This window comes from Coregonus clupeaformis, chromosome 34 (assembly GCF_020615455.1).
Source record: "Coregonus clupeaformis isolate EN_2021a chromosome 34, ASM2061545v1, whole genome shotgun sequence".
NCBI lineage: Eukaryota > Metazoa > Chordata > Actinopteri > Salmoniformes > Salmonidae > Coregonus > Coregonus clupeaformis.
Window position 1 is genome coordinate 11963538 of NC_059225.1, and position 27769 is coordinate 11991306.

At 43.9% G+C, this 27769-nt stretch overlaps 1 protein-coding gene across 1 annotated transcript in view; it reads left to right on the forward strand.

Moving 5' to 3' along the window:
- The window catches only part of LOC121549640 (mitogen-activated protein kinase kinase kinase 3), a 138112-nt gene that overhangs the window by 22207 nt on the left and 88136 nt on the right, over window positions 1-27769 (forward strand). The window contains exons 2-3 of the mRNA XM_045210430.1: window positions 7564-7752; window positions 8336-8380. Coding sequence (XP_045066365.1) covers window positions 7734-7752; window positions 8336-8380 — 64 coding nt within the window. The 5' untranslated portion in view covers window positions 7564-7733. The remainder of the gene's footprint in view (window positions 1-7563; window positions 7753-8335; window positions 8381-27769) is intronic.

Below are 27769 nucleotides of genomic sequence, written 5' to 3' on the forward strand. Positions count from 1 at the left end.
ATGTGAAGTGTGAAAGCGTGTGAGTGAGTGTGTGGCATCAATATGCGTGTGTGGCATCAATATGCGTGTGTGTGTGTGTGTGTGTGTGTGTGTTGGAGTGTCAGTGTAGTATGTGTGAGTGTGTGTGTGTGTGTGTTGGAGTGTGTGTGTGTGTTGGAGTGTGTGTGTAGTATGTGTGTGTGTTGGAGTGTGTGTGTGTGTGTGTGTGTTGGAGTGTGTGTGTAGTATGTGTGAGTGTGTGGGTAGAGTCCAGTGAGTGGACATAGAGCCACCTCAAGAGATTCAGTGTGAAACTATGATAAAGACATAATAAAGGTGGTCAATGTAAACGTGCCAGATTCTTATGATGCTCCTTCCCCTCAGTTTATACCCTGTCCCCATCCCCCCTTCCCCTCAGTTTATACCCTGTCCCCATCCCCTCCTTCCCCTCAGTTTATACCCTGTCCCCATCCCCCCTTCCCCTCAGTTTATACCCTGTCCCCATCCCCTCCTTCCCCTCAGTTTATACCCTGTCCCCATCCCCCCTTCCCCTCAGTTTATACCCTGTCCCCATCTCCCCTTCCCCTCAGTTTATACCCTGTCCCCATCCCCCCTTCCCCTCAGTTTATACCCTGTCCCCATCTCCCCCCTTCCCCTCAGTTTATACCCTGTCCCCATCCCCCCCTTCCCCTCAGTTTATACCTTGTCCCCATCCCCCCTTCCCCTCAGTTTATACCCTGTCCCCATCCCCCTTCCCCTCAGTTTATACCCTGTCCCCATCCCCCTTCCCCTCAGTTTATACCCTGTCCCCATCTCCCCTTCCCCTCAGTTTATACACTGTCCCCATCCCCCCTTCCCCTCAGTTTATACCCTGTCCCCTCCCCCCTTCCCCTCAGTTTATACCCTGTCCCCATCCCCCTTCCCCTCAGTTTATACCCTGTCCCCATCCCCCTTCCCCTCAGTTTATACCCTGTCCCCATCCCCCCTTCCCCTCAGTTTATACCCTGTCCCCATCCCCCCTTCCCCTCAGTTTATACCCTGTCCCCATCCCTCCTTCCCCTCAGTTTATACCCTGTCCCCATCCCCCCTTCCCTTCAGTTTATACCCTGTCCCCATCCCCCCTTCCCCTTCCCCTCAGTTTATACCCTGTCCCCATCCCTCCTTCCCCTCAGTTTATACCCTGTCCCATCCCCCTTCCCCTCAGTTTATACCCTGTCCCCATCCCCTCCTTCCCTCAGTTTATACCCTGTCCCCATCCCTCCTTCCCCTCAGTTTATACCCTGTCCCCATCCCCCTTCCCCTCAGTTTATACCCTGTCCCCATCCCCTCCTTCCCCTCAGTTTATACCCTGTCCCCATCCCCCCTTCCCCTCAGTTTATACCCTGTCCCCATCCCCCCTTCCCCTCAGTTTATACCCTGTCCCCTTCCCCCTTCCCCTCAGTTTATACCCTGTCCCCATCCCCCTTCCCCTCAGTTTATACCCTGTCCCCATCCCCCTTCCCCTCAGTTTATACCCTGTCCCCATCCCCCCTTCCCCTCAGTTTATACCCTGTCCCCATCTCCCCTTCCCCTCAGTTTATACCCTGTCCCCATCCCCCCCTTCCCCTCAGTTTATACCCTGTCCCCATCTCCCCCCTTCCCCTCAGTTTATACCCTGTCCCCATCCCCCCCTTCCCCTCAGTTTATACCTTGTCCCCATCCCCCCTTCCCCTCAGTTTATACCCTGTCCCCATCCCCCCTTCCCCTCAGTTTATACCCTGTCCCCATCTCCCCTTCCCCTCAGTTTATACACTCTCCCCATCCCCCCTTCCCCTCAGTTTATACCCTGTCCCCATCCCCCCTTCCCCTCAGTTTATACCCTGTCCCCATCTCCCCTTCCCCTCAGTTTATACCCTGTCCCCATCCCCCCTTCCCCTCAGTTTATACCCTGTCCCCATCCCCCTTCCCCTCAGTTTATACCCTGTCCCCATCCCCCTTCCCCTCAGTTTATACCCTGTCCCCATCCCCCCTTCCCCTCAGTTTATACCCTGTCCCCATCCCTCCTTCCCCTCAGTTTATACCCTGTCCCCATCCCCCTTCCCTTCAGTTTATACCCTGTCCCCATCCCCCCTTCCCCTCAGTTTATACCCTGTCCCCATCCCTCCTTCCCCTCAGTTTATACCCTGTCCCATCCCCCCTTCCCCTCAGTTTATACCCTGTCCCCATCCCCTCCTTCCCCTCAGTTTATACCCTGTCCCCATCCCTCCTTCCCCTCAGTTTATACCCTGTCCCCATCCCCCTTCCCCTCAGTTTATACCCTGTCCCCATCCCCTCCTTCCCCTCAGTTTATACCCTGTCCCCATCCCCCCTTCCCCTCAGTTTATACCCTGTCCCCATCCCCCCTTCCCCTCAGTTTATACCCTGTCCCCTTCCCCCTTCCCCTCAGTTTATACCCTGTCCCCATCCCCCTTCCCCTCAGTTTATACCCTGTCCCCATCCCCCTTCCCCTCAGTTTATACCCTGTCCCCATCCCCCTTCCCCTCAGTTTATACCCTGTCCCCATCCCCCCTTCCCCTCAGTTTATACCCTGTCCCCATCTCCCCTTCCCCTCAGTTTATACCCTGTCCCCATCCCCCCTTCCCCAAAACACCTGTAAATATTATAAGTTGTATAAGTTCTTCCTTCCTGTATTATACTGATGCTAATGTTTATTCTGTTCTACTGATCCATTTACTTTATATTGTTATTATATTATTTCTTATTGTTGTTGAATTGTGGAGAAGGAACCTGCCAGTAAGCATTTAGTTGGACGGTGAATACCATGTGTATGTGGAGAAGGAACCTGCCAGGAAGCATTTAGTTGGACGGTGTCTACCATGTGTATGTGGAGAAGGAACCTGCCAGGAATCATTTAGTTGGACGGTGTCTACCATGTGTATGTGGAGAAGGAACCTGCCAGGAAGCATTTAGTTGGACGATGTCTACCATGTGTATGTGGAGAAGGAACCTGCCAGGAAGCATTTAGTTGGACGGTGTCTACCATGTGTATGTGGAGAAGGAACCTGCCAGGAAGCATTTAGTTGGACGGTGTCTACCATGTGTATGTGGAGAAGGAACCTGCCAGGAAGCATTTAGTTGGACGGTGTCTACCATGTGTATGTGGAGAAGGAACCTGCCAGGAAGCATTTAGTTGGACGGTGAATACCATGTGTATGTGGAGAAGGAACCTGCCAGGAAGCATTTAGTTGGACGGTGTCTACCATGTGTATGTGGAGAAGGAACCTGCCAGGAAGCATTTAGTTGGACGGTGTCTACCATGTGTATGTGGAGAAGGAACCTGCCAGGAAGCATTTAGTTGGACGGTGTCTACCATGTGTATGTGGAGAAGGAACCTGCCAGGAAGCATTTAGTTGGACGGTGTCTACCATGTGTATGTGGAGAAGGTACCTGCCAGGAAGCATTTAGTTGGACGGTGTCTACCATGTGTATGTGGAGAAGGAACCTGCCAGGAAGCATTTAGTTGGACGGTGTCTACCATGTGTATGTGGAGAAGGAACCTGCCAGGAAGCATTTAGTTGGACGGTGTCTACCATGTGTATGTGGAGAAGGAACCTGCCAGGAAGCATTTAGTTGGACGGTGTCTACCATGTGTATGTGGAGAAGGAACCTGCCAGGAAGCATTTAGTTGGACGGTGTCTACCATGTGTATGTGGAGAAGGAACCTGCCAGTAAGCATTTAGTTGGACGGTGTCTACCATGTGTATGTGGAGAAGGAACCTGCCAGGAAGCATTTAGTTGGACGGTGTCTACCATGTGTATGTGGAGAAGGAACCTGCCAGGAAGCATTTAGTTGGACGGTGTCTACCATGTGTATGCTGTACGTACGACTATTAAAACTTAAAACTGGAACTATTTGTGGTCTGTACCTGTGTCACTGTGGTTACACACTGCTCTATCATCTAGCCTGGGGGGTTAACTGGCTCTATCATCCAGCCTGGGGGGTTAACTGGCTCTATCATCCAGCCTGGGGGGTTAACTGGCTCTATCATCTAGCCTGGGGGTTAACTGGCTCTATCATCTAGCCTGGGGGGTTAACTGGCTCTATCATCTAGCCTGGGGGGTTAACTGGCTCTATCATCCAGCCTGGGGGGTTAACTGGCTCTATCATCTAGCCTGGGGGTTAACTGGCTCTATCATCTAGCCTGGGGGTTAACTGGCTCTATCATCTAGCCTGGGGGTTAACTGGCTCTATCATCTAGCCTGGGGGTTAACTGGCTCTATCATCTAGCCTGGGGGTTAACTGGCTCTATCATCTAGCCTGGGGGGTTAACTGGCTCTATCATCTAGCCTGGGGGGTTAACTGGCTCTATCATCCAGCCTGGGGGGTTAACTGGCTCTATCATCCAGCCTGGGGGTTAACTGGCTCTATCATCCAGCCTGGGGGGTTAACTGGCTCTATCATCTAGCCTGGGGGGTTAACTGGCTCTATCATCTAGCCTGGGGGTTAACTGGCTCTATCATCCAGCCTGGGGGGTTAACTGGCTCTATCATCTAGCCTGGGGGTTAACTGGCTCTATCATCTAGCCTGGGGGTTAACTGGCTCTATCATCCAGCCTGGGGGTTAACTGGCTCTATCATCCAGCCTGGGGGTTAACTGGCTCTATCATCTAGCCTGGGGGTTAACTGGCTCTATCATCCAGCCTGGGGGTTAACTGGCTCTATCATCTAGCCTGGGGGGTTAACTGGCTCTATCATCTAGCCTGGGGGGTTAACTGGCTCTATCATCCAGCCTGGGGGGTTAACTGGCTCTATCATCTAGCCTGGGGGTTAACTGGCTCTATCATCTAGCCTGGGGGTTAACTGGCTCTATCATCTAGCCTGGGGGTTAACTGGCTCTATCATCTAGCCTGGGGGTTAACTGGCTCTATCATCTAGCCTGGGGGGTTAACTGGCTCTATCATCTAGCCTGGGGGGTTAACTGGCTCTATCATCCAGCCTGGGGGGTTAACTGGCTCTATCATCTAGCCTGGGGGGTTAACTGGCTCTATCATCTAGCCTGGGGGGTTAACTGGCTCTATCATCTAGCCTGGGGGTTAACTGGCTCTATCATCTAGCCTGGGGGGTTAACTGGCTCTATCATCCAGCCTGGGGGGTTAACTGGCTCTATCATCCAGCCTGTGGGGTTAACTGGCTCTATCATCTAGCCTGGGGGGTTAACTGGCTCTATCATCTAGCCTGGGGGGTTAACTGGCTCTATCATCTAGCCTGGGGGGTTAACTGGCTCTATCATCTAGCCTGGGGGTTAACTGGCTCTATCATCTAGCCTGGGGGGTTAACTGGCTCTATCATCCAGCCTGGGGGTTAACTGGCTCTATCATCTAGCCTGGGGGGTTAACTGGCTCTATCATCTAGCCTGGGGGGTTAACTGGCTCTATCATCCAGCCTGGGGGGTTAACTGGCTCTATCATCTAGCCTGGGGGTTAACTGGCTCTATCATCTAGCCTGGGGGTTAACTGGCTCTATCATCTAGCCTGGGGGGTTAACTGGCTCTATCATCTAGCCTGGGGGGTTAACTGGCTCTATCATCTAGCCTGGGGGTTAACTGGCTCTATCATCCAGCCTGGGGGGTTAACTGGCTCTATCATCCAGCCTGCGGGGTTAACTGGCTCTATCATCTAGCCTGGGGGTTAACTGGCTCTATCATCTAGCCTGGGGGGTTAACTGGCTCTATCATCCAGCCTGGGGGGTTAACTGGCTCTATCATCTAGCCTGGGGGGTTAACTGGCTCGTTCATCCAGCCCGGGGGGTTAACTGGCTCTATCATCTAGCCTGGGGGTTAACTGGCTCTATCATCTAGCCTGGGGGTTAACTGGCTCTATCATCTAGCCTGGGGGGTTAACTGGCTCTATCATCTAGCCTGGGGGGTTAACTGGCTCTATCATCTAGCCTGGGGGGGTTAACTGGCTCTATCATCTAGCCTGGGGGGTTAACTGGCTCTATCATCTAGCCTGGGGGTTAACTGGCTCTATCATCTAGCCTGGGGGTTAACTGGCTCTATCATCTAGCCTGGGGGGTTAACTGGCTCTATCATCTAGCCTGGGGGTTAACTGGCTCTATCATCTAGCCTGGGGGTTAACTGGCTCTATCATCTAGCCTGGGGGTTAACTGGCTCTATCATCCAGCCTGGGGGGTTAACTGGCTCTATCATCTAGCCTGGGGGTTAACTGGCTCTATCATCTAGCCTGGGGGGTTAACTGGCTCTATCATCTAGCCTGGGGGTTAACTGGCTCTATCATCCAGCCTGGGGGTTAACTGGCTCTATCATCTAGCCTGGGGGGTTAACTGGCTCTATCATCCAGCCTGGGGGGTTAACTGGCTCTATCATCTAGCCTGGGGGTTAACTGGCTCTATCATCCAGCCTGGGGGTTAACTGGCTCTATCATCTAGCCTGGGGGTTAACTGGCTCGATCATCCAGCCTGGGGGGTTAACTGGCTCTATCATCTAGCCTGGGGGGTTAACTGGCTCTATCATCTAGCCTGGGGGTTAACTGGCTCTATCATCTAGCCTGGGGGGTTAACTGGCTCTATCATCTAGCCTGGGGGGGTTAACTGGCTCTATCATCTAGCCTGGGGGTTAACTGGCTCTATCATCTAGCCTGGGGGTTAACTGGCTCTATCATCTAGCCTGGGGGTTAACTGGCTCTATCATCCAGCCTGGGGGGTTAACTGGCTCTATCATCTAGCCTGGGGGGTTAACTGGCTCTATCATCCAGCCTGGGGGGTTAACTGGCTCTATCATCCAGCCTGGGGGGTTAACTGGCTCTATCATCTAGCCTGGGGGGTTAACTGGCTCTATCATCCAGCCTGGGGGGTTAACTGGCTCTATCATCTAGCCTGGGGGGTTAACTGGCTCTATCATCCAGCCTGGGGGGTTAACTGGCTCTATCATCTAGCCTGGGGGGTTAACTGGCTCTATCATCCAGCCTGGGGGTTAACTGGCTCTATCATCCAGCCTGGGGGTTAACTGGCTCTATCATCTAGCCTGGGGGGTTAACTGGCTCTATCATCTAGCCTGGGGGGTTAACTGGCTCTATCATCTAGCCTGGGGGGTTAACTGGCTCTATCATCTAGCCTGGGGGGTTAACTGGCTCGTCCATCATCAAACGCTCCTGAATGGAATTCTTTAATCAGCTGTTTGTTTTCGCAAACATTTCAAAACAATATGCTACTTATCCTTTTATCTATACAATGTCTTGCTCAACTAGCTGCATTTGTTTTTATCACTTTATACATTATTTTGTAATTCCACCCTGTAAACATCATTTGCCCGATGACGCGTGAGTAGTGAAGGAGAGTCTCATTTCATACAAACACATTTTATTCCACTTTCCCTCTCCTCGTCGCATCTCCTCCATTACCTTTGACCTTTTTCAAAAGCAGGCCAGAGAGGACAGAGGAGAGAGGACAGAGGAGAGAGGACAGAGGAGAGAGGACAGAGGAGAGAGGACAGAGGAGAGAGGACAGAGGAGAGAGGACAGAGGAGTTGTAATGTAACGTGGACCGTGTAATATGTACTGTAACCTGTGTGTTTGGCCTTCCTCTCAGGGTGAAGACTTTACCACACCAGAGGAGTTGAGCTCAGAGCCAGGCCAGAGGAGTTGAGCTCAGAGCCAGGCCAGAGGAGTTGAGCTCAGAGCCAGGCCAGAGGAGTTGAGCTCAGAGCCAGGCCAGAGGAGTTGAGCTCTGTGCGCTGAGTTCAACAAGAACACTTCCTGATGATGACAGTAAACATGGGTGAGTAGCATGAGAACAACATGTCCTTACAACGCACTACCTCAGCCTGTTTCCCATGATGCACCATGCAGCAGTACGTAAGCAGCCTTGTGCCTCCCGACCTTAGTGTGCATTACAGTGACCTGCAGAGAATGGATCATAATCTGGCCTCTGTGGGATTCCTGTATGATGATGCTGACAACATGTAGTTTGCTTTGGACTCTTAAATGCTTACCATGTTATGTACATAGACCCATAGTCAACCCAGTAACCTGTTTCAAGTGTACTCTAACAGTGTACTCTAACAGTGTACTCTAACAGTGTACTCTAACAGTGTACTCTAACGGTGTGATCTAACAGTGTAATCTAACAGTGTCATCTAACAGTGTAATCTAACAGTGTAATCTAACAGTGTACTCTAACAGTGTGATCTAACAGTGTACTCTAACAGTGTACTCTAACAGTGTACTCTAACAGTGTACTCTAACGGTGTGATCTAACAGTGTGATCTAACAGTGTGATCTAACAGTGTAATCTAACAGTGTAATCTAACAGTGTAATCTAACAGTGTAATCCAACAGTGTTTTCCTCTCCTGTTCTACAGATGACTGTCTCCAAAATGGACCAGGGCAGCATAGGAACTCACAAGGTAGGAATCACTGTCCCTGACTGGACAAAACGTTGACTCTGTTTCCTTAACGCTCCACACCTTTCCATAAAACTATAGTCTTCTGTAACATCAATGTAAGAGCAGAACAGTAACATCTAGACCAAGGTGAACAGAGAGAGGTCTTATGCTACTGTTTGACTGGAAAACCAGTGTTATACTGGTGGATATACAACAATGTTATAGTAGTAGATATACCCTTATGTTAAGGCTCCTGTCAGTTTATCTATCAGAGCCTCCTGTCAGTTTATCTATCAGAGCCTCCTGTCCTGTCAGTTTATCAATCAGAGCCTCCTGTCCTGTCAGTTTATCAATCAGAGCCTCCTGTCCTGTCAGTTTATCTATCAGAGCCTCCTGTCCTGTCAGTTTATCAATCAGAGCCTCCTGTCCTGTCAGTTTATCTATCAGAGCCTCCTGTCCTGTCAGTTTATCTATCAGAGCCTCCTGTCCTGTCAGTTTATCTATCAGAGCCTCCTGTCAGTTTATCTATCAGAGCCTCCTGTCAGTTTATCTATCAGAGCCTCCTGTCCTGTCAGTTTATCAATCAGAGCCTCCTGTCAGTTTATCTATCAGAGCCTCCTGTCCTGTCAGTTTATCTATCAGAGCCTCCTGTCCTGTCAGTTTATCAATCAGAGCCTCCTGTCCTGTCAGTTTATCTATCAGAGCCTCCTGTCCTGTTAGTTTATCTATCAGAGCCTCCTGTCAGTTTATCTATCAGAGCCTCCTGTCCTGTCAGTTTATCAATCAGAGCCTCCTGTCCTGTCAGTTTATCAATCAGAGCCTCCTGTCCTGTCAGTTTATCTATCAGAGCCTCCTGTCAGTTTATCTATCAGAGCCTCCTGTCAGTTTATCTATCAGAGCCTCCTGTCCTGTCAGTTTATCAATCAGAGCCTCCTGTCCTGTCAGTTTATCTATCAGAGCCTCCTGTCCTGTCAGTTTATCAATCAGAGCCTCCTGTCCTGTCAGTTTATCTATCAGAGCCTCCTGTCAGTTTATCTATCAGAGCCTCCTGTCAGTTTATCTATCAGAGCCTCCTGTCCTGTCAGTTTATCAATCAGAGCCTCCTGTCAGTTTATCTATCAGAGCCTCCTGTCCTGTCAGTTTATCTATCAGAGCCTCCTGTCCTGTCAGTTTATCAATCAGAGCCTCCTGTCCTGTCAGTTTATCTATCAGAGCCTCCTGTCCTGTCAGTTTATCTATCAGAGCCTCCTGTCAGTTTATCTATCAGAGCCTCCTGTCCTGTCAGTTTATCAATCAGAGCCTCCTGTCCTGTCAGTTTATCAATCAGAGCCTCCTGTCCTGTCAGTTTATCTATCAGAGCCTCCTGTCAGTTTATCTATCAGAGCCTCCTGTCCTGTCAGTTTATCAATCAGAGCCTCCTGTCCTGTCAGTTTATCTATCAGAGCCTCCTGTCAGTTTATCTATCAGAGCCTCCTGTCCTGTCAGTTTATCTATCAGAGCCTCCTGTCCTGTCAGTTTATCTATCAGAGCCTCCTGTCAGTTTATCTATCAGAGCCTCCTGTCAGTTTATCTATCAGAGCCTCCTGTCAGTTTATCTATCAGAGCCTCCTGTCAGTTTATCTATCAGAGCCTCCTGTCAGTTTATCTATCAGAGCCTCCTGTCCTGTCAGTTTATCATTCAGAGCCTCCTGTCCTGTCAGTTTATCTATCAGAGCCTCCTGTCCTGTCAGTTTATCAATCAGAGCCTCCTGTCCTGTCAGTTTATCAATCAGAGCCTCCTGTCCTGTCAGTTTATCAATCAGAGCCTCCTGTCAGTTTATCAATCAGAGCCTCCTGTCAGTTTATCTATCAGAGCCTCCTGTCAGTTTATCAATCAGAGCCTCCTGTCAGTTTATCTATCAGAGCCTCCTGTCAGTTTATCAATCAGAGCCTCCTGTCAGTTTATCAATCAGAGCCTCCTGTCAGTTTATCAATCAGAGCCTCCTGTCCTGTCAGTTTATCTATCAGAGCCTCTTGTCAGTTTATCTATCAGAGCCTCCTGTCCTGTCAGTTTATCTATCAGAGCCTCCTGTCCTGTCAGTTTATCTATCAGAGCCTCCTGTCAGTTTATCAATCAGAGCCTCCTGTCCTGTCAGTTTATCAATCAGAGCCTCCTGTCCTGTCAGTTTATCAATCAGAGCCTCCTGTCCTGTCAGTTTATCAATCAGAGCCTCCTGTCCTGTCAGTTTATCTATCAGAGCCTCCTGTCCTGTCAGTTTATCAATCAGAGCCTCCTGTCCTGTCAGTTTATCTATCAGAGCCTCCTGTCAGTTTATCAATCAGAGCCTCCTGTCAGTTTATCAATCAGAGCTTTCTGTCCTGTCAGTTTATCAATCAGAGCCTCCTGTCCTGTCAGTTTATCTATCAGAGCCTCCTGTCCTGTCAGTTTATCAATCAGAGCCTCCTGTCCTGTCAGTTTATCTATCAGAGCCTCCTGTCAGTTTATCTATCAGAGCCTCCTGTCAGTTTATCTATCAGAGCCTCCTGTCCTGTCAGTTTATCTATCAGAGCCTCCTGTCCTGTCAGTTTATCTATCAGAGCCTCCTGTCCTGTCAGTTTATCAATCAGAGCCTCCTGTCCTGTCAGTTTATCTATCAGAGCCTCCTGTCAGTTTATCTATCAGAGCCTCCTGTCAGTTTATCAATCAGAGCCTCCTGTGCTGTCAGTTTATCAATCAGAGCCTCCTGTCCTGTCAGTTTATCAATCAGAGCCTCCTGTCAGTTTATCTATCAGAGCCTCCTGTCCTGTCAGTTTATCTATCAGAGCCTCCTGTCCTGTCAGTTTATCAATCAGAGCCTCCTGTCCTGTCAGTTTATCAATCAGAGCCTCCTGTTAGTTTATCAATCAGAGCCTCCTGTCCTGTCAGTTTATCAATCAGAGCCTCCTGTCCTGTCAGTTTATCTATCAGAGCCTCCTGTCCTGTCAGTTTATCAATCAGAGCCTCCTGTCCTGTCAGTTTATCAATCAGAGCCTCCTGTCCTGTCAGTTTATCTATCAGAGCCTCCTGTCAGTTTATCTATCAGAGCCGCCTGTCCTGTCAGTTTATCTATCAGAGCCTCCTGTCCTGTCAGTTTATCTATCAGAGCCTCCTGTCCTGTCAGTTTATCTATCAGAGCCTCCTGTCAGTTTATCTATCAGAGCCTCCTGTCCTGTCAGTTTATCTATCAGAGCCTCCTGTCCTGTCAGTTTATCTATCAGAGCCTCCTGTCCTGTCAGTTTATCAATCAGAGCCTCCTGTCCTGTCAGTTTATCAATCAGAGCCTCCTGTCCTGTCAGTTTATCAATCAGAGCCTCCTGTCCTGTCAGTTTATCTATCAGAGCCTCCTGTCAGTTTATCTATAAGAGCCTCCTGTCAGTTTATCTATCAGAGCCTCCTGTCCTGTCAGTTTATCAATCAGAGCCTCCTGTCAGTTTATCTATCAGAGCCTCCTGTCCTGTCAGTTTATCTATCAGAGCCTCCTGTCCTGTCAGTTTATCTATCAGAGCCTCCTGTCCTGTTAGTTTATCTATCAGAGCCTCCTGTCAGTTTATCTATCAGAGCCTCCTGTCCTGTCAGTTTATCTATCAGAGCCTCCTGTCCTGTTAGTTTATCTATCAGAGCCTCCTGTCAGTTTATCTATCAGAGCCTCCTGTCCTGTCAGTTTATCAATCAGAGCCTCCTGTCCTGTCAGTTTATCAATCAGAGCCTCCCTGTCCTGTCAGTTTATCTATCAGAGCCTCCTGTCAGTTTATCTATCAGAGCCTCCTGTCAGTTTATCTATCAGAGCCTCCTGTCCTGTCAGTTTATCAATCAGAGCCTCCTGTCCTGTCAGTTTATCTATCAGAGCCTCCTGTCCTGTCAGTTTATCAATCAGAGCCTCCTGTCCTGTCAGTTTATCTATCAGAGCCTCCTGTCAGTTTATCTATCAGAGCCTCCTGTCAGTTTATCTATCAGAGCCTCCTGTCCTGTCAGTTTATCAATCAGAGCCTCCTGTCAGTTTATCTATCAGAGCCTCCTGTCCTGTCAGTTTATCTATCAGAGCCTCCTGTCCTGTCAGTTTATCAATCAGAGCCTCCTGTCCTGTCAGTTTATCTATCAGAGCCTCCTGTCCTGTCAGTTTATCTATCAGAGCCTCCTGTCAGTTTATCTATCAGAGCCTCCTGTCCTGTCAGTTTATCAATCAGAGCCTCCTGTCCTGTCAGTTTATCAATCAGAGCCTCCTGTCCTGTCAGTTTATCTATCAGAGCCTCCTGTCAGTTTATCTATCAGAGCCTCCTGTCCTGTCAGTTTATCAATCAGAGCCTCCTGTCCTGTCAGTTTATCAATCAGAGCCTCCTGTCCTGTCAGTTTATCTATCAGAGCCTCCTGTCAGTTTATCTATCAGAGCCTCCTGTCAGTTTATCTATCAGAGCCTCCTGTCAGTTTATCTATCAGAGCCTCCTGTCAGTTTATCTATCAGAGCCTCCTGTCAGTTTATCTATCAGAGCCTCCTGTCAGTTTATCTATCAGAGCCTCCTGTCAGTTTATCTATCAGAGCCTCCTGTCCTGTCAGTTTATCATTCAGAGCCTCCTGTCCTGTCAGTTTATCTATCAGAGCCTCCTGTCCTGTCAGTTTATCAATCAGAGCCTCCTGTCCTGTCAGTTTATCAATCAGAGCCTCCTGTCCTGTCAGTTTATCAATCAGAGCCTCCTGTCAGTTTATCTATCAGAGCCTCCTGTCAGTTTATCAATCAGAGCCTCCTGTCCTGTCAGTTTATCATTCAGAGCCTCCTGTCAGTTTATCTATCAGAGCCTCCTGTCAGTTTATCAATCAGAGCCTCTGTCCTGTCAGTTTATCTATCAGAGCCTCCTGTCAGTTTATCAATCAGAGCCTCCTGTCCTGTCAGTTTATCAATCAGAGCCTCCTGTCCTGTCAGTTTATCTATCAGAGCCTCCTGTCAGTTTATCTATCAGAGCCTCCTGTCCTGTCAGTTTATCATTCAGAGCCTCCTGTCCTGTCAGTTTATCTATCAGAGCCTCCTGTCCTGTCAGTTTATCAATCAGAGCCTCCTGTCCTGTCAGTTTATCAATCAGAGCCTCCTGTCCTGTCAGTTTATCAATCAGAGCCTCCTGTCGGTTTATCAATCAGAGCCTCCTGTCAGTTTATCTATCAGAGCCTCCTGTCAGTTTATCAATCAGAGCCTCCTGTCAGTTTATCTATCAGAGCCTCCTGTCAGTTTATCAATCAGAGCCTCCTGTCAGTTTATCAATCAGAGCCTCCTGTCAGTTTATCAATCAGAGCCTCCTGTCCTGTCAGTTTATCTATCAGAGCCTCTTGTCAGTTTATCTATCAGAGCCTCCTGTCCTGTCAGTTTATCTATCAGAGCCTCCTGTCCTGTCAGTTTATCTATCAGAGCCTCCTGTCAGTTTATCAATCAGAGCCTCCTGTCCTGTCAGTTTATCAATCAGAGCCTCCTGTCCTGTCAGTTTATCAATCAGAGCCTCCTGTCCTGTCAGTTTATCAATCAGAGCCTCCTGTCCTGTCAGTTTATCTATCAGAGCCTCCTGTCCTGTCAGTTTATCTATCAGAGCCTCCTGTCAGTTTATCAATCAGAGCCTCCTGTCCTGTCAGTTTATCAATCAGAGCCTCCTGTCCTGTCAGTTTATCTATCAGAGCCTCCTGTCAGTTTATCAATCAGAGCCTCCTGTCCTGTCAGTTTATCAATCAGAGCCTCCTGTCCTGTCAGTTTATCTATCAGAGCCTCCTGTCAGTTTATCAATCAGAGCCTCCTGTCAGTTTATCAATCAGAGCCTCCTGTCCTGTCAGTTTATCAATCAGAGCCTCCTGTCCTGTCAGTTTATCTATCAGAGCCTCCTGTCCTGTCAGTTTATCAATCAGAGCCTCCTGTCCTGTCAGTTTATCTATCAGAGCCTCCTGTCAGTTTATCTATCAGAGCCTCCTGTCAGTTTATCTATCAGAGCCTCCTGTCCTGTCAGTTTATCTATCAGAGCCTCCTGTCCTGTCAGTTTATCTATCAGAGCCTCCTGTCCTGTCAGTTTATCAATCAGAGCCTCCTGTCCTGTCAGTTTATCTATCAGAGCCTCCTGTCAGTTTATCTATCAGAGCCTCCTGTCAGTTTATCAATCAGAGCCTCCTGTGCTGTCAGTTTATCAATCAGAGCCTCCTGTCCTGTCAGTTTATCAATCAGAGCCTCCTGTCAGTTTATCTATCAGAGCCTCCTGTCCTGTCAGTTTATCTATCAGAGCCTCCTGTCCTGTCAGTTTATCAATCAGAGCCTCCTGTTCTGTCAGTTTATCAATCAGAGCCTCCTGTCCTGTCAGTTTATCAATCAGAGCCTCCCGTCCTGTCAGTTTATCAATCAGAGCCTCCTGTCCTGTCAGTTTATCAATCAGAGCCTCCTGTTAGTTTATCAATCAGAGCCTCCTGTCCTGTCAGTTTATCAATCAGAGCCTCCTGTCCTGTCAGTTTATCTATCAGAGCCTCCTGTCCTGTCAGTTTATCAATCAGAGCCTCCTGTCCTGTCAGTTTATCAATCAGAGCCTCCTGTCCTGTCAGTTTATCTATCAGAGCCTCCTGTCAGTTTATCTATCAGAGCCTCCTGTCCTGTCAGTTTATCTATCAGAGCCTCCTGTCCTGTCAGTTTATCTATCAGAGCCTCCTGTCCTGTCAGTTTATCTATCAGAGCCTCCTGTCCTGTCAGTTTATCAATCAGAGCCTCCTGTCCTGTCAGTTTATCAATCAGAGCCTCCTGTCCTGTCAGTTTATCAATCAGAGCCTCCTGTCCTGTCAGTTTATCAATCAATCAATTTCAATTTTATTTTATATAGCCCTTCTTACATCAGCTAATATCTCGAAGTGCTGTACAGAAACCCAGCCTAAAACCCCAAACAGCTAGTAATGCAGGTGTAGAAGCACGGTGGCTAGGAAAAACTCCCTAGAAAGGCGAAAGCCTAGGAAGAAACCTAGAGAGGAACCAGGCTATGAGGGGTGGCCAGTCCTCTTCTGGCTGTGCCGGGTGGAGATTATAACAGAACCATGCCAAGATGTTCAAAAATGTTCATAAGTGACAAGCATGGTCAAATAATAATCAGGAATAAATCTCAGTTGGCTTTTCATAGCCGATCATTAAGAGTTGAAAACAGCAGGTCTGGGACAGGTAGGGGTTCCATAACCGCAGGCAGAACAGTTGAAACTGGAATAGCAGAGCCTCCTGTCCTGTCAGTTTATCAATCAGAGCCTCCTGTCCTGTCAGTTTATCAATCAGAGCCTCCTGTCCTGTCAGTTTATCAATCAATCAATTTCAATTTTATTTTATATAGCCCTTCTTACATCAGCTAATATCTCGAAGTGCTGTACAGAAACCCAGCCTAAAACCCCAAACAGCTAGTAATGCAGGTGTAGAAGCACGGTGGCTAGGAAAAACTCCCTAGAAAGGCGAAAGCCTAGGAAGAAACCTAGAGAGGAACCAGGCTATGAGGGGTGGCCAGTCCTCTTCTGGCTGTGCCGGTGGAGATTATAACAGAACCATGCCAAGATGTTCAAAAATGTTCATAAGTGACAAGCATGGTCAAATAATAATCAGGAATAAATCTCAGTTGGCTTTTCATAGCCGATCATTAAGAGTTGAAAACAGCAGGTCTGGGACAGGTAGGGGTTCCATAACCGCAGGCAGAACAGTTGAAACTGGAATAGCAGAGCCTCCTGTCCTGTCAGTTTATCAATCAGAGCCTCCTGTCCTGTCAGTTTATCTATCAGAGCCTCCTGTCCTGTCAGTTTATCTATCAGAGCCTCCTGTCCTGTCAGTTTATCTATCAGAGCCTCCTGTCCTGTCAGTTTATCAATCAGAGCCTCCTGTCAGTTTATCAATCAGAGCCTCCTGTCCTGTCAGTTTATCTATCAGAGCCTCCTGTCCTGTCAGTTTATCAATCAGAGCCTCCTGTCCTGTCAGTTTATCAATCAGAGCCTCCTGTCCTGTCAGTTTATCTATCAGAGCCTCCTGTCCTGTCAGTTTATCTATCAGAGCCTCCTGTCCTGTCAGTTTATCTATCAGAGCCTCCTGTCCTGTCAGTTTATCAATCAGAGCCTCCTGTCAGTTTATCTATCAGAGCCTCCTGTCAGTTTATCTATCAGAGCCTCCTGTCCTGTCAGTTTATCTATCAGAGCCTCCTGTCAGTTTATTTATCAGAGCCTCCTGTCCTGTCAGTTTATCTATCAGAGCCTCCTGTCAGTTTATCAATCAGAGCCTCCTGTCAGTTTATCAATCAGAGCCTCCTGTCCTGTCAGTTTATCAATCAGAGCCTCCTGTCAGTTTATCTATCAGAGCCTCCTGTCAGTTTATCAATCAGAGCCTCCTGTCAGTTTATCTATCAGAGCCTCCTGTCAGTTTATCTATCAGAGCCTCCTGTCCTGTCAGTTTATCAATCAGAGCCTCCTGTCCTGTCAGTTTATCAATCAGAGCCTCCTGTCCTGTCAGTTTATCAATCAGAGCCTCCTGTCAGTTTATCTATCAGAGCCTCCTGTCCTGTCAGTTTATCAATCATAGCCTCCTGTCCTGTCAGTTTATCTATCAGAGCCTCCTGTCCTGTCAGTTTATCAATCAGAGCCTCCTGTCCTGTCAGTTTATCTATCAGAGCCTCCTGTCCTGTCAGTTTATCAATCAGAGCCTCCTGTCCTGTCAGTTTATCAATCAGAGCCTCCTGTCCTGTCAGTTTATCAATCAGAGCCTCCTGTCCTGTCAGTTTATCAATCAGAGCCTCCTGTCCTGTCAGTTTATCTATCAGAGCCTCCTGTCCTGTCAGTTTATCAATCATAGCCTCCTGTCCTGTCAGTTTATCAATCAGAGCCTCCTGTCCTGTCAGTTTATCAATCAGAGCCTCCTGTCAGTTTATCAATCAGAGCCTCCTGTCAGTTTATCAATCAGAGCCTCCTGTCCTGTCAGTTTATCTATCAGAGCCTCCTGTCCTGTCAGTTTATCAATCAGAGCCTCCTGTCAGTTTATCTATCAGAGCCTCCTGTCAGTTTATCTATCAGAGCCTCCTGTCAGTTTATCTATCAGAGCCTCCTGTCAGTTTATCTATCAGAGCCTCCTGTCAGTTTATCTATCAGAGCCTCCTGTCAGTTTATCTATCAGAGCCTCCTGTCAGTTTATCAATCAGAGCCTCCTGTCAGTTTATCTATCAGAGCCTCCTGTCAGTTTATCTATCAGAGCCTCCTGTCCTGTCAGTTTATCTATCAGAGCCTCCTGTCCTGTCAGTTTATCTATCAGAGCCTCCTGTCCTGTCAGTTTATCAATCAGAGCCTCCTGTCCTGTCAGTTTATCTATCAGAGCCTCCTGTCCTGTCAGTTTATCAATCAGAGCCTCCTGTCCTGTCAGTTTATCTATCAGAGCCTCCTGTCCTGTCAGTTTATCAATCAGAGCCTCCTGTCCTGTCAGTTTATCTATCAGAGCCTCCTGTCCTGTCAGTTTATCTATCAGAGCCTCCTGTCAGTTTATCTATCAGAGCCTCCTGTCCTGTCAGTTTATCTATCAGAGCCTCCTGTCCTGTCAGTTTATCAATCAGAGCCTCCTGTCCTGTCAGTTTATCTATCAGAGCCTCCTGTCCTGTCAGTTTATCAATCAGAGCCTCCTGTCCTGTCAGTTTATCTATCAGAGCCTCCTGTCCTGTCAGTTTATCAATCAGAGCCTCCTGTCCTGTCAGTTTATCTATCAGAGCCTCCTGTCCTGTCAGTTTATCAATCAGAGCCTCCTGTCCTGTCAGTTTATCTATCAGAGCCTCCTGTCCTGTCAGTTTATCTATCAGAGCCTCCTGTCAGTTTATCAATCAGAGCCTCCTGTCCTGTCAGTTTATCAATCAGAGCCTCCTGTCCTGTCAGTTTATCTATCAGAGCCTCCTGTCCTGTCAGTTTATCTATCAGAGCCTCCTGTCAGTTTATCTATCAGAGCCTCCTGTCCTGTCAGTTTATCTATCAGAGCCTCCTGTCAGTTTATCAATCAGAGCCTCCTGTCCTGTCAGTTTATCAATCAGAGCCTCCTGTCCTGTCAGTTTATCTATCAGAGCCTCCTGTCCTGTCAGTTTATCTATCAGAGCCTCCTGTCAGTTTATCAATCAGAGCCTCCTGTCAGTTTATCAATCAGAGCCTCCTGTCCTGTCAGTTTATCAATCAGAGCCTCCTGTCAGTTTATCAATCAGAGCCTCCTGTCCTGTCAGTTTATCTATCAGAGCCTCCTGTCCTGTCAGTTTATCAATCAGAGCCTCCTGTCCTGTCAGTTTATCTATCAGAGCCTCCTGTCCTGTCAGTTTATCTATCAGAGCCTCCTGTCAGTTTATCTATCAGAGCCTCCTGTCAGTTTATCAATCAGAGCCTCCTGTCAGTTTATCAATCAGAGCCTCCTGTCAGTTTATCTATCAGAGCCTCCTGTCAGTTTATCTATCAGAGCCTCCTGTCAGTTTATTTATCAGAGCCTCCTGTCCTGTCAGTTTATCTATCAGAGCCTCCTGTCCTGTCAGTTTATCTATCAGAGCCTCCTGTCAGTTTATCTATCAGAGCCTCCTGTCCTGTCAGTTTATCAATCAGAGCCTCCTGTCCTGTCAGTTTATCAATCAGAGCCTCCTGTCAGTTTATCTATCAGAGCCTCCTGTCAGTTTATCTATCAGAGCCTCCTGTCAGTTTATCTATCAGAGCCTCCTGTCAGTTTATCTATCAGAGCCTCCTGTCCTGTCAGTTTATCAATCAGAGCCTCCTGTCCTGTCAGTTTATCTATCAGAGCCTCCTGTCCTGTCAGTTTATCTATCAGAGCCTCCTGTCAGTTTATCTATCAGAGCCTCCTGTCAGTTTATCAATCAGAGCCTCCTGTCAGTTTATCAATCAGAGCCTCCTGTCAGTTTATCAATCAGAGCCTCCTGTCAGTTTATCTATCAGAGCCTCCTGTCAGTTTATCTATCAGAGCCTCCTGTCAGTTTATCTATCAGAGCCTCCTGTCCTGTCAGTTTATCAATCAGAGCCTCCTGTCCTGTCAGTTTATCAATCAGAGCCTCCTGTCAGTTTATCTATCAGAGCCTCCTGTCCTGTCAGTTTATCTATCAGAGCCTCCTGTCAGTTTATCTATCAGAGCCTCCTGTCAGTTTATCTATCAGAGCCTCCTGTCAGTTTATCTATCAGAGCCTCCTGTCAGTTTATCTATCAGAGCCTCCTGTCAGTTTATCTATCAGAGCCTCCTGTCCTGTCAGTTTATCAATCAGAGCCTCCTGTCCTGTCAGTTTATCTATCAGAGCCTCCTGTCAGTTTATCTATCAGAGCCTCCTGTCCTGTCAGTTTATCTATCAGAGCCTCCTGTCAGTTTATCTATCAGAGCCTCCTGTCAGTTTATCAATCAGAGCCTCCTGTCAGTTTATCAATCAGAGCCTCCTGTCAGTTTATCAATCAGAGCCTCCTGTCAGTTTATCTATCAGAGCCTCCTGTCAGTTTATCTATCAGAGCCTCCTGTCCTGTCAGTTTATCTATCAGAGCCTCCTGTCCTGTCAGTTTATCTATCAGAGCCTCCTGTCAGTTTATCTATCAGAGCCTCCTGTCAGTTTATCTATCAGAGCCTCCTGTCCTGTCACTTTATCTGTCATACATACTGTACAACATACTGTTATTGCCTCTTGTGAAACTACCAATAACACGTATCTGACAAATCGGAGTCCTCAAGCTTCTCTCAGGACTCCCAAGTTCTCTCATATTGTGTGATTGAATGTCTAATTGACGTCACAGTACGTTAATGAACGAGAGTGTTCACCAGGGAACCAAGTCTGTCTCTGTATCAGCAGTGTGCCTGTTTATCTGTCTGTCTCTGTGTGTCAGCAGCACCTGCAGGAAGGGCTGCATTCTCTGGCCTTATAGGGGGATTTATTTCTCTGTCTGAGCCAGACTTACTGCTGGGGTGGTTCTATCCATTACTCAGCCCTACACACAGCACCATCAGAAGATCAGAGGCAGGGTGTGTGTGTGTGTGTGTGTGTGTGTGTGTGTGTGTGTGTGTGTGTGTGTGTGAGAGAGAGACCAAGAGGTAGAGCCGATGGGGTCGGGGTTGTTTGATCTTGTTGATCTGTCTGTGTATTACTACATCTCTATAACATCTGTCTGTGTATTACTACATCTCTATAACATCTGTCTGTGTATTACTACATTTCTATAACATCTCTATAACATCTGTCTGTGTATTACTACATCTCTATAACATCTGTCTGTGTATTACTACATCTCTATAACATCTGTCTGTGTATTACTACATCTCTATAACATCTGTCTGTGTATTACTACATCTCTATAACATCTGTCTGTGTATTACTACATCTCTATAACATCTGTCTCTGTATTACTACATCTCTATAACATCTGTCTGTGTATTACTACATCTCTATAACATCTGTCTGTGTATTACTACATCTCTATAACATCTCTATAACATCTGTCTGTGTATTACTGCATCTCTATAACATCTCTATAACATCTGTCTGTGTATTACTACATCTCTATAACATCTGTCTGTGTATTACTACATCTCTATAACATCTGTCTGTGTATTACTACATCTCTATAACATCTGTCTGTGCATTACTACATCTCTATAACATCTCTATAACATCTGTCTGTGTATTACTACATCTCTATAACATCTGTCTGTGTATTACTACATCTCTATAACATCTGTCTGTGTATTACTACATCTCTATAACATCTGTCTGTGTATTACTGCATCTCTATAACATCGGTCTGTGTATTACTACATCTCTATAACATCTGTCTGTGTATTACTACATCTCTATAACATCTGTCTGTGTATTACTACATCTCTATAACATCTGTCTGTGTATTACTACATCTCTATAACATCTGTCTGTGTATTACTACATCTCTATAACATCTCTATAACATCTGTCTGTGTATTACTACATCTCTATAACATCTGTCTGTGTATTACTACATCTCTATAACATCTGTCTGTGTATTACTACATCTCTATAACATCTGTCTGTGTATTACTACATCTCTATAACATCTGTCTGTGTATTACTACATCTCTATAACATCTGTCTGTGTATTACTACATCTCTATAACATCTGTCTGTGTATTACTACATCTCTATAACATCTCTATAACATCTGTCTGTGTATTACTACATCTCTATAACAGCTGTCTGTGTATTACTACATCTCTATAACATCTGTCTGTGTATTACTACATCTCTATAACATCGGTCTCTGTATTACTACATCTCTATAACATCTGTCTGTGTATTACTACATCTCTATAACATCTCTATAACATCTGTCTGTGTATTACTACATCTCTATAACATCTGTCTGTGTATTACTACATCTCTATAACATCTCTATAACATCTGTCTGTGTATTACTACATCTCTATAACATCTGTCTGTGTATTACTGCATCTCTATAACATCTGTCTGTGTATTACTACATCTCTATAACATCTGTCTGTGTATTACTACATCTCTATAACATCTGTCTGTGTATTACTACATCTCTATAACATCTGTCTCTGTATTACTACATCTCTATAACATCTGTCTGTGTATTACTACATCTCTATAACATCTCTATAACATCTGTCTGTGTATTACTGCATCTCTATAACATCTCTATAACATCTGTCTGTGTATTACTACATCTCTATAACATCTGTCTGTGTATTACTACATCTCTATAACATCTGTCTGTGTATTACTACATCTCTATAACATCTGTCTGTGTATTACTGCATCTCTATAACATCTGTCTGTGTATTACTACATCTCTATAACATCTGTCTGTGTATTACTACATCTCTATAACATCTGTCTGTGTATTACTGCATCTCTATAACATCTGTCTGTGTATTACTACATCTCTATAACATCTGTCTGTGTATTACTACATCTCTATAACATCTGTCTGTGTATTACTACATCTCTATAACATCTGTCTCTGTATTACTACATCTCTATAACATCTGTCTGTGTATTACTACATCTCTATAACATCTCTATAACATCTGTCTGTGTATTACTACATCTCTATAACATCTCTATAACATCTGTCTGTGTATTACTGCATCTCTATAACATCTCTATAACATCTGTCTGTGTATTACTACATCTCTATAACATCTGTCTGTGTATTACTACATCTCTATAACATCTGTCTGTGTATTACTACATCTCTATAACATCTGTCTGTGTATTACTACATCTCTATAACATCTCTATAACATCTGTCTGTGTATTACTACATCTCTATAACATCTGTCTGTGTATTACTACATCTCTATAAAATCTGTCTGTGTATTACTACATCTCTATAACATCTGTCTGTGTATTACTGCATCTCTATAACATCGGTCTGTGTATTACTACATCTCTATAACATCTGTCTGTGTATTACTACATCTCTATAACATCTGTCTGTGTATTACTACATCTCTATAACATCTGTCTGTGTATTACTACATCTCTATAACATCTGTCTGTGTATTACTACATCTCTATAACATCTCTATAACATCTGTCTGTGTATTACTACATCTCTATAACATCTGTCTGTGTATTACTACATCTCTATAAAATCTGTCTGTGTATTACTACATCTCTATAACATCTGTCTGTGTATTACTACATCTCTATAACATCTGTCTGTGTATTACTACATCTCTATAACATCGGTCTCTGTATTACTACATCTCTATAACATCTGTCTGTGTATTACTACATCTCTATAACATCTGTCTGTGTATTACTACATCTCTATAACATCTGTCTGTGTATTACTACATCTCTATAACATCGGTCTCTGTATTACTACATCTCTATAACATCTGTCTGTGTATTACTACATCTCTATAACATCTCTATAACATCTGTCTGTGTATTACTACATCTCTATAACATCTGTCTGTGTATTACTACATCTCTATAACATCTCTATAACATCTGTCTGTGTATTACTACATCTCTATAACATCTGTCTGTGTATTACTGCATCTCTATAACATCTGTCTGTGTATTACTACATCTCTATAACATCTGTCTGTGTATTACTACATCTCTATAACATCTGTCTGTGTATTACTACATCTCTATAACATCTGTCTCTGTATTACTACATCTCTATAACATCTGTCTGTGTATTACTACATCTCTATAACATCTCTATAACATCTGTCTGTGTATTACTGCATCTCTATAACATCTCTATAACATCTGTCTGTGTATTACTACATCTCTATAACATCTGTCTGTGTATTACTACATCTCTATAACATCTGTCTGTGTATTACTACATCTCTATAACATCTGTCTGTGTATTACTGCATCTCTATAACATCTGTCTGTATATTACTACATCTCTATAACATCTGTCTGTGTATTACTACATCTCTATAACATCTGTCTGTGTATTACTACATCTCTATAACATCTGTCTCTGTATTACTACATCTCTATTACATCTGTCTGTGTATTACTACATCTCTATAACATCTCTATAACATCTGTCTGTGTATTACTACATCTCTATAACATCTCTATAACATCTGTCTGTGTATTACTGCATCTCTATAACATCTCTATAACATCTGTCTGTGTATTACTACATCTCTATAACATCTGTCTGTGTATTACTACATCTCTATAACATCTGTCTGTGTATTACTACATCTCTATAACATCTGTCTGTGTATTACTACATCTCTATAACATCTCTATAACATCTGTCTGTGTATTACTACATCTCTATAACATCTGTCTGTGTATTACTACATCTCTATAAAATATGTCTGTGTATTACTACATCTCTATAACATCTGTCTGTGTATTACTGCATCTCTATAACATCGGTATGTGTATTACTACATCTCTATAACATCTGTCTGTGTATTACTACATCTCTATAACATCTGTCTGTGTATTACTACATCTCTATAACATCTGTCTGTGTATTACTACATCTCTATAACATCTGTCTGTGTATTACTACATCTCTATAACATCTCTATAACATCTGTCTGTGTATTACTACATCTCTATAACATCTGTCTGTGTATTACTACATCTCTATAACATCTGTCTGTGTATTACTACATCTCTATAACATCTGTCTGTGTATTACTACATCTCTATAACATCTGTCTGTGTATTACTACATCTCTATAACATCTGTCTGTGTATTACTACATCTCTATAAAATCTGTCTGTGTATTACTACATCTCTATAACATCTCTATAACATCTGTCTCTGTATTACTACATCTCTATAACATCTGTCTGTGTATTACTGCATCTCTATAACATCTGTCTGTGTATTACTACATCTCTATAACATCTGTCTGTGTATTACTACATCTCTATAACATCTGTCTGTGTATTACTACATCTCTATAACATCTGTCTGTGTATTACTACATCTCTATAACATCTGTCTGTGTATTACTACATCTCTATAACATCTGTCTCTGTATTACTACATCTCTATAACATCTGTCTGTGTATTACTACATCTCTATAACATCTGTCTGTGTATTACTACATCTCTATAACATCTGTCTGTGTATTACTACATCTTTATAACATCTGTCTGTGTATTACTGCATCTCTATAACATCTGTCTGTGTATTACTACATCTCTATAACATCTGTCTGTGTATTACTACATCTCTATAACATCGGTCTGTGTATTACTACATCTCTATAACATCTGTCTGTGTATTACTACATCTCTATAACATCTGTCTGTGTATTACTACATCTCTATAACATCTGTCTGTGTATTACTACATCTCTATAACATCTGTCTGTGTATTACTACATCTCTATAACATCTGTCTGTGTATTACTACATCTCTATAACATCTGTCTGTGTATTACTACATCTCTATAACATCTGTCTGTGTATTACTACATCTCTATAACATCTCTATAACATCTGTCTGTGTATTACTACATCTCTATAACATCTCTATAACATCTGTCTGTGTATTACTACATCTCTATAACATCTGTCTGTGTATTACTGCATCTCTATAACATCTGTCTGTGTATTACTACATCTCTATAACATCTGTCTGTGTATTACTACATCTCTATAACATCTGTCTGTGTATTACTACATCTCTATAACATCTGTCTGTGTATTACTACATCTCTATAACATCTGTCTGTGTATTACTACATCTCTATAACATCGGTCTCTGTATTACTACATCTCTATAACATCTGTCTGTGTATTACTACATCTCTATAACATCTCTATAACATCTGTCTGTGTATTACTACATCTCTATAACATCTGTCTGTGTATTACTACATCTCTATAACATCTCTATAACATCTGTCTGTGTATTACTACATCTCTATAACATCTGTCTGTGTATTACTGCATCTCTATAACATCTGTCTGTGTATTATTACATCTCTATAACATCTGTCTGTGTATTACTACATCTCTATAACATCTGTCTGTGTATTACTACATCTCTATAACATCTGTCTGTGTATTACTACATCTCTATAACATCTGTCTGTGTATTACTACATCTCTATAACATATGTCTGTGTATTACTACATCTCTATAACATCTCTATAACATATGTCTGTGTATTACTACATCTCTATAACATCGGTCTCTGTATTACTACATCTCTATAACATCTGTCTGTGTATTACTACATCTCTATAACATCTCTATAACATCTGTCTGTGTATTACTACATCTCTATAACATCTCTATAACATCTGTCTGTGTATTACTACATCTCTATAACATCTGTCTGTGTATTACTGCATCTCTATAACATCTGTCTGTGTATTACTACATCTCTATAACATCTGTCTGTGTATTACTACATCTCTATAACATCTGTCTGTGTATTACTGCATCTCTATAACATCTGTCTGTGTATTACTACATCTCTATAACATCTCTATAACATCTGTCTGTGTATTACTACATCTCTATAACATCTGTCTGTGTATTACTACATCTCTATAACATCTGTTTCTGTATTACTACATCTCTATAACATCTGTCTGTGTATTACTACATCTCTATAACATCGGTCTGTGTATTACTGCATCTCTATAACATCTGTCTGTGTATTACTACATCTCTATAACATCTGTCTGTGTATTACTACATCTCTATAACATCTGTCTGTGTATTACTACATCTCTATAACATCTGTCTGTGTATTACTACATCTCTATAACATCTCTATAACATCTGTCTGTGTATTACTACATCTCTATAACATCTGTCTGTGTATTACTACATCTCTATAACATCTGTCTGTGTATTACTACATCTCTATAACATCTCTATAACATCTATCTGTGTATTACTACATCTCTATAACATCTGTCTGTGTATTACTACATCTCTATAACATCTGTCTGTGTATTACTACATCTCTATAACATCTGTCTGTGTATTACTACATCTCTATAACATCTGTCTCTGTATTACTACATCTCTATAACATCTGTCTGTGTATTACTACATCTCTATAACATCTGTCTGTGTATTACTACATCTCTATAACATCTCTATAACATCTGTCTGTGTATTACTACATCTCTATAACATCTGACTGTGTATTACTGCACCTAAACATCTCTATAACATCTGTCTGTGTATTACTACATCTCTATAACATCTGTCTGTGTATTACTGCACCAAACATCTCTATAACATCTGTCTGTGTATTACTACATCTCTATAACAGCTGTCTGTGTATTACTACATCTCTATAACATCTGTCTGTGTATTACTACATCTCTATAACATCTCTATAACATCTGTCTGTGTATTACTACATCTCTATAACATATGTCTGTGTATTACTGCATCTCTATAACATCTCTATAACATCTGTCTGTGTATTACTACATCTCTATAACATCTGTCTGTGTATTACTGCATCTCTATAACATCTCTATAACATCTGTCTGTGTATTACTACATCTCTATAACAGCTGTCTGTGTATTACTACATCTCTATAACATCTGTCTGTGTATTACTACATCTCTATAACATCTGTCTGTGTATTACTACATCTCTATAACATCTGTCAGTGTATTACTGCATCTCTATAACATCTCTATAACATATGTCTGTGTATTACTACATCTCTATAACATCTCTATAACATCTGTCTGTGTATTACTACATCTCTATAACATCTGTCTGTGTATTACTACATCTCTATAACATCTGTCTGTGTATTGCTACATCTCTATAACATCTGTCTGTGTATTACTACATCTCTATAACATCTGTCTGTGTATTACTACATCTCTATAACATCTGTCTGTGTATTACTACATCTCTATAACATCTGTCTGTGTATTACT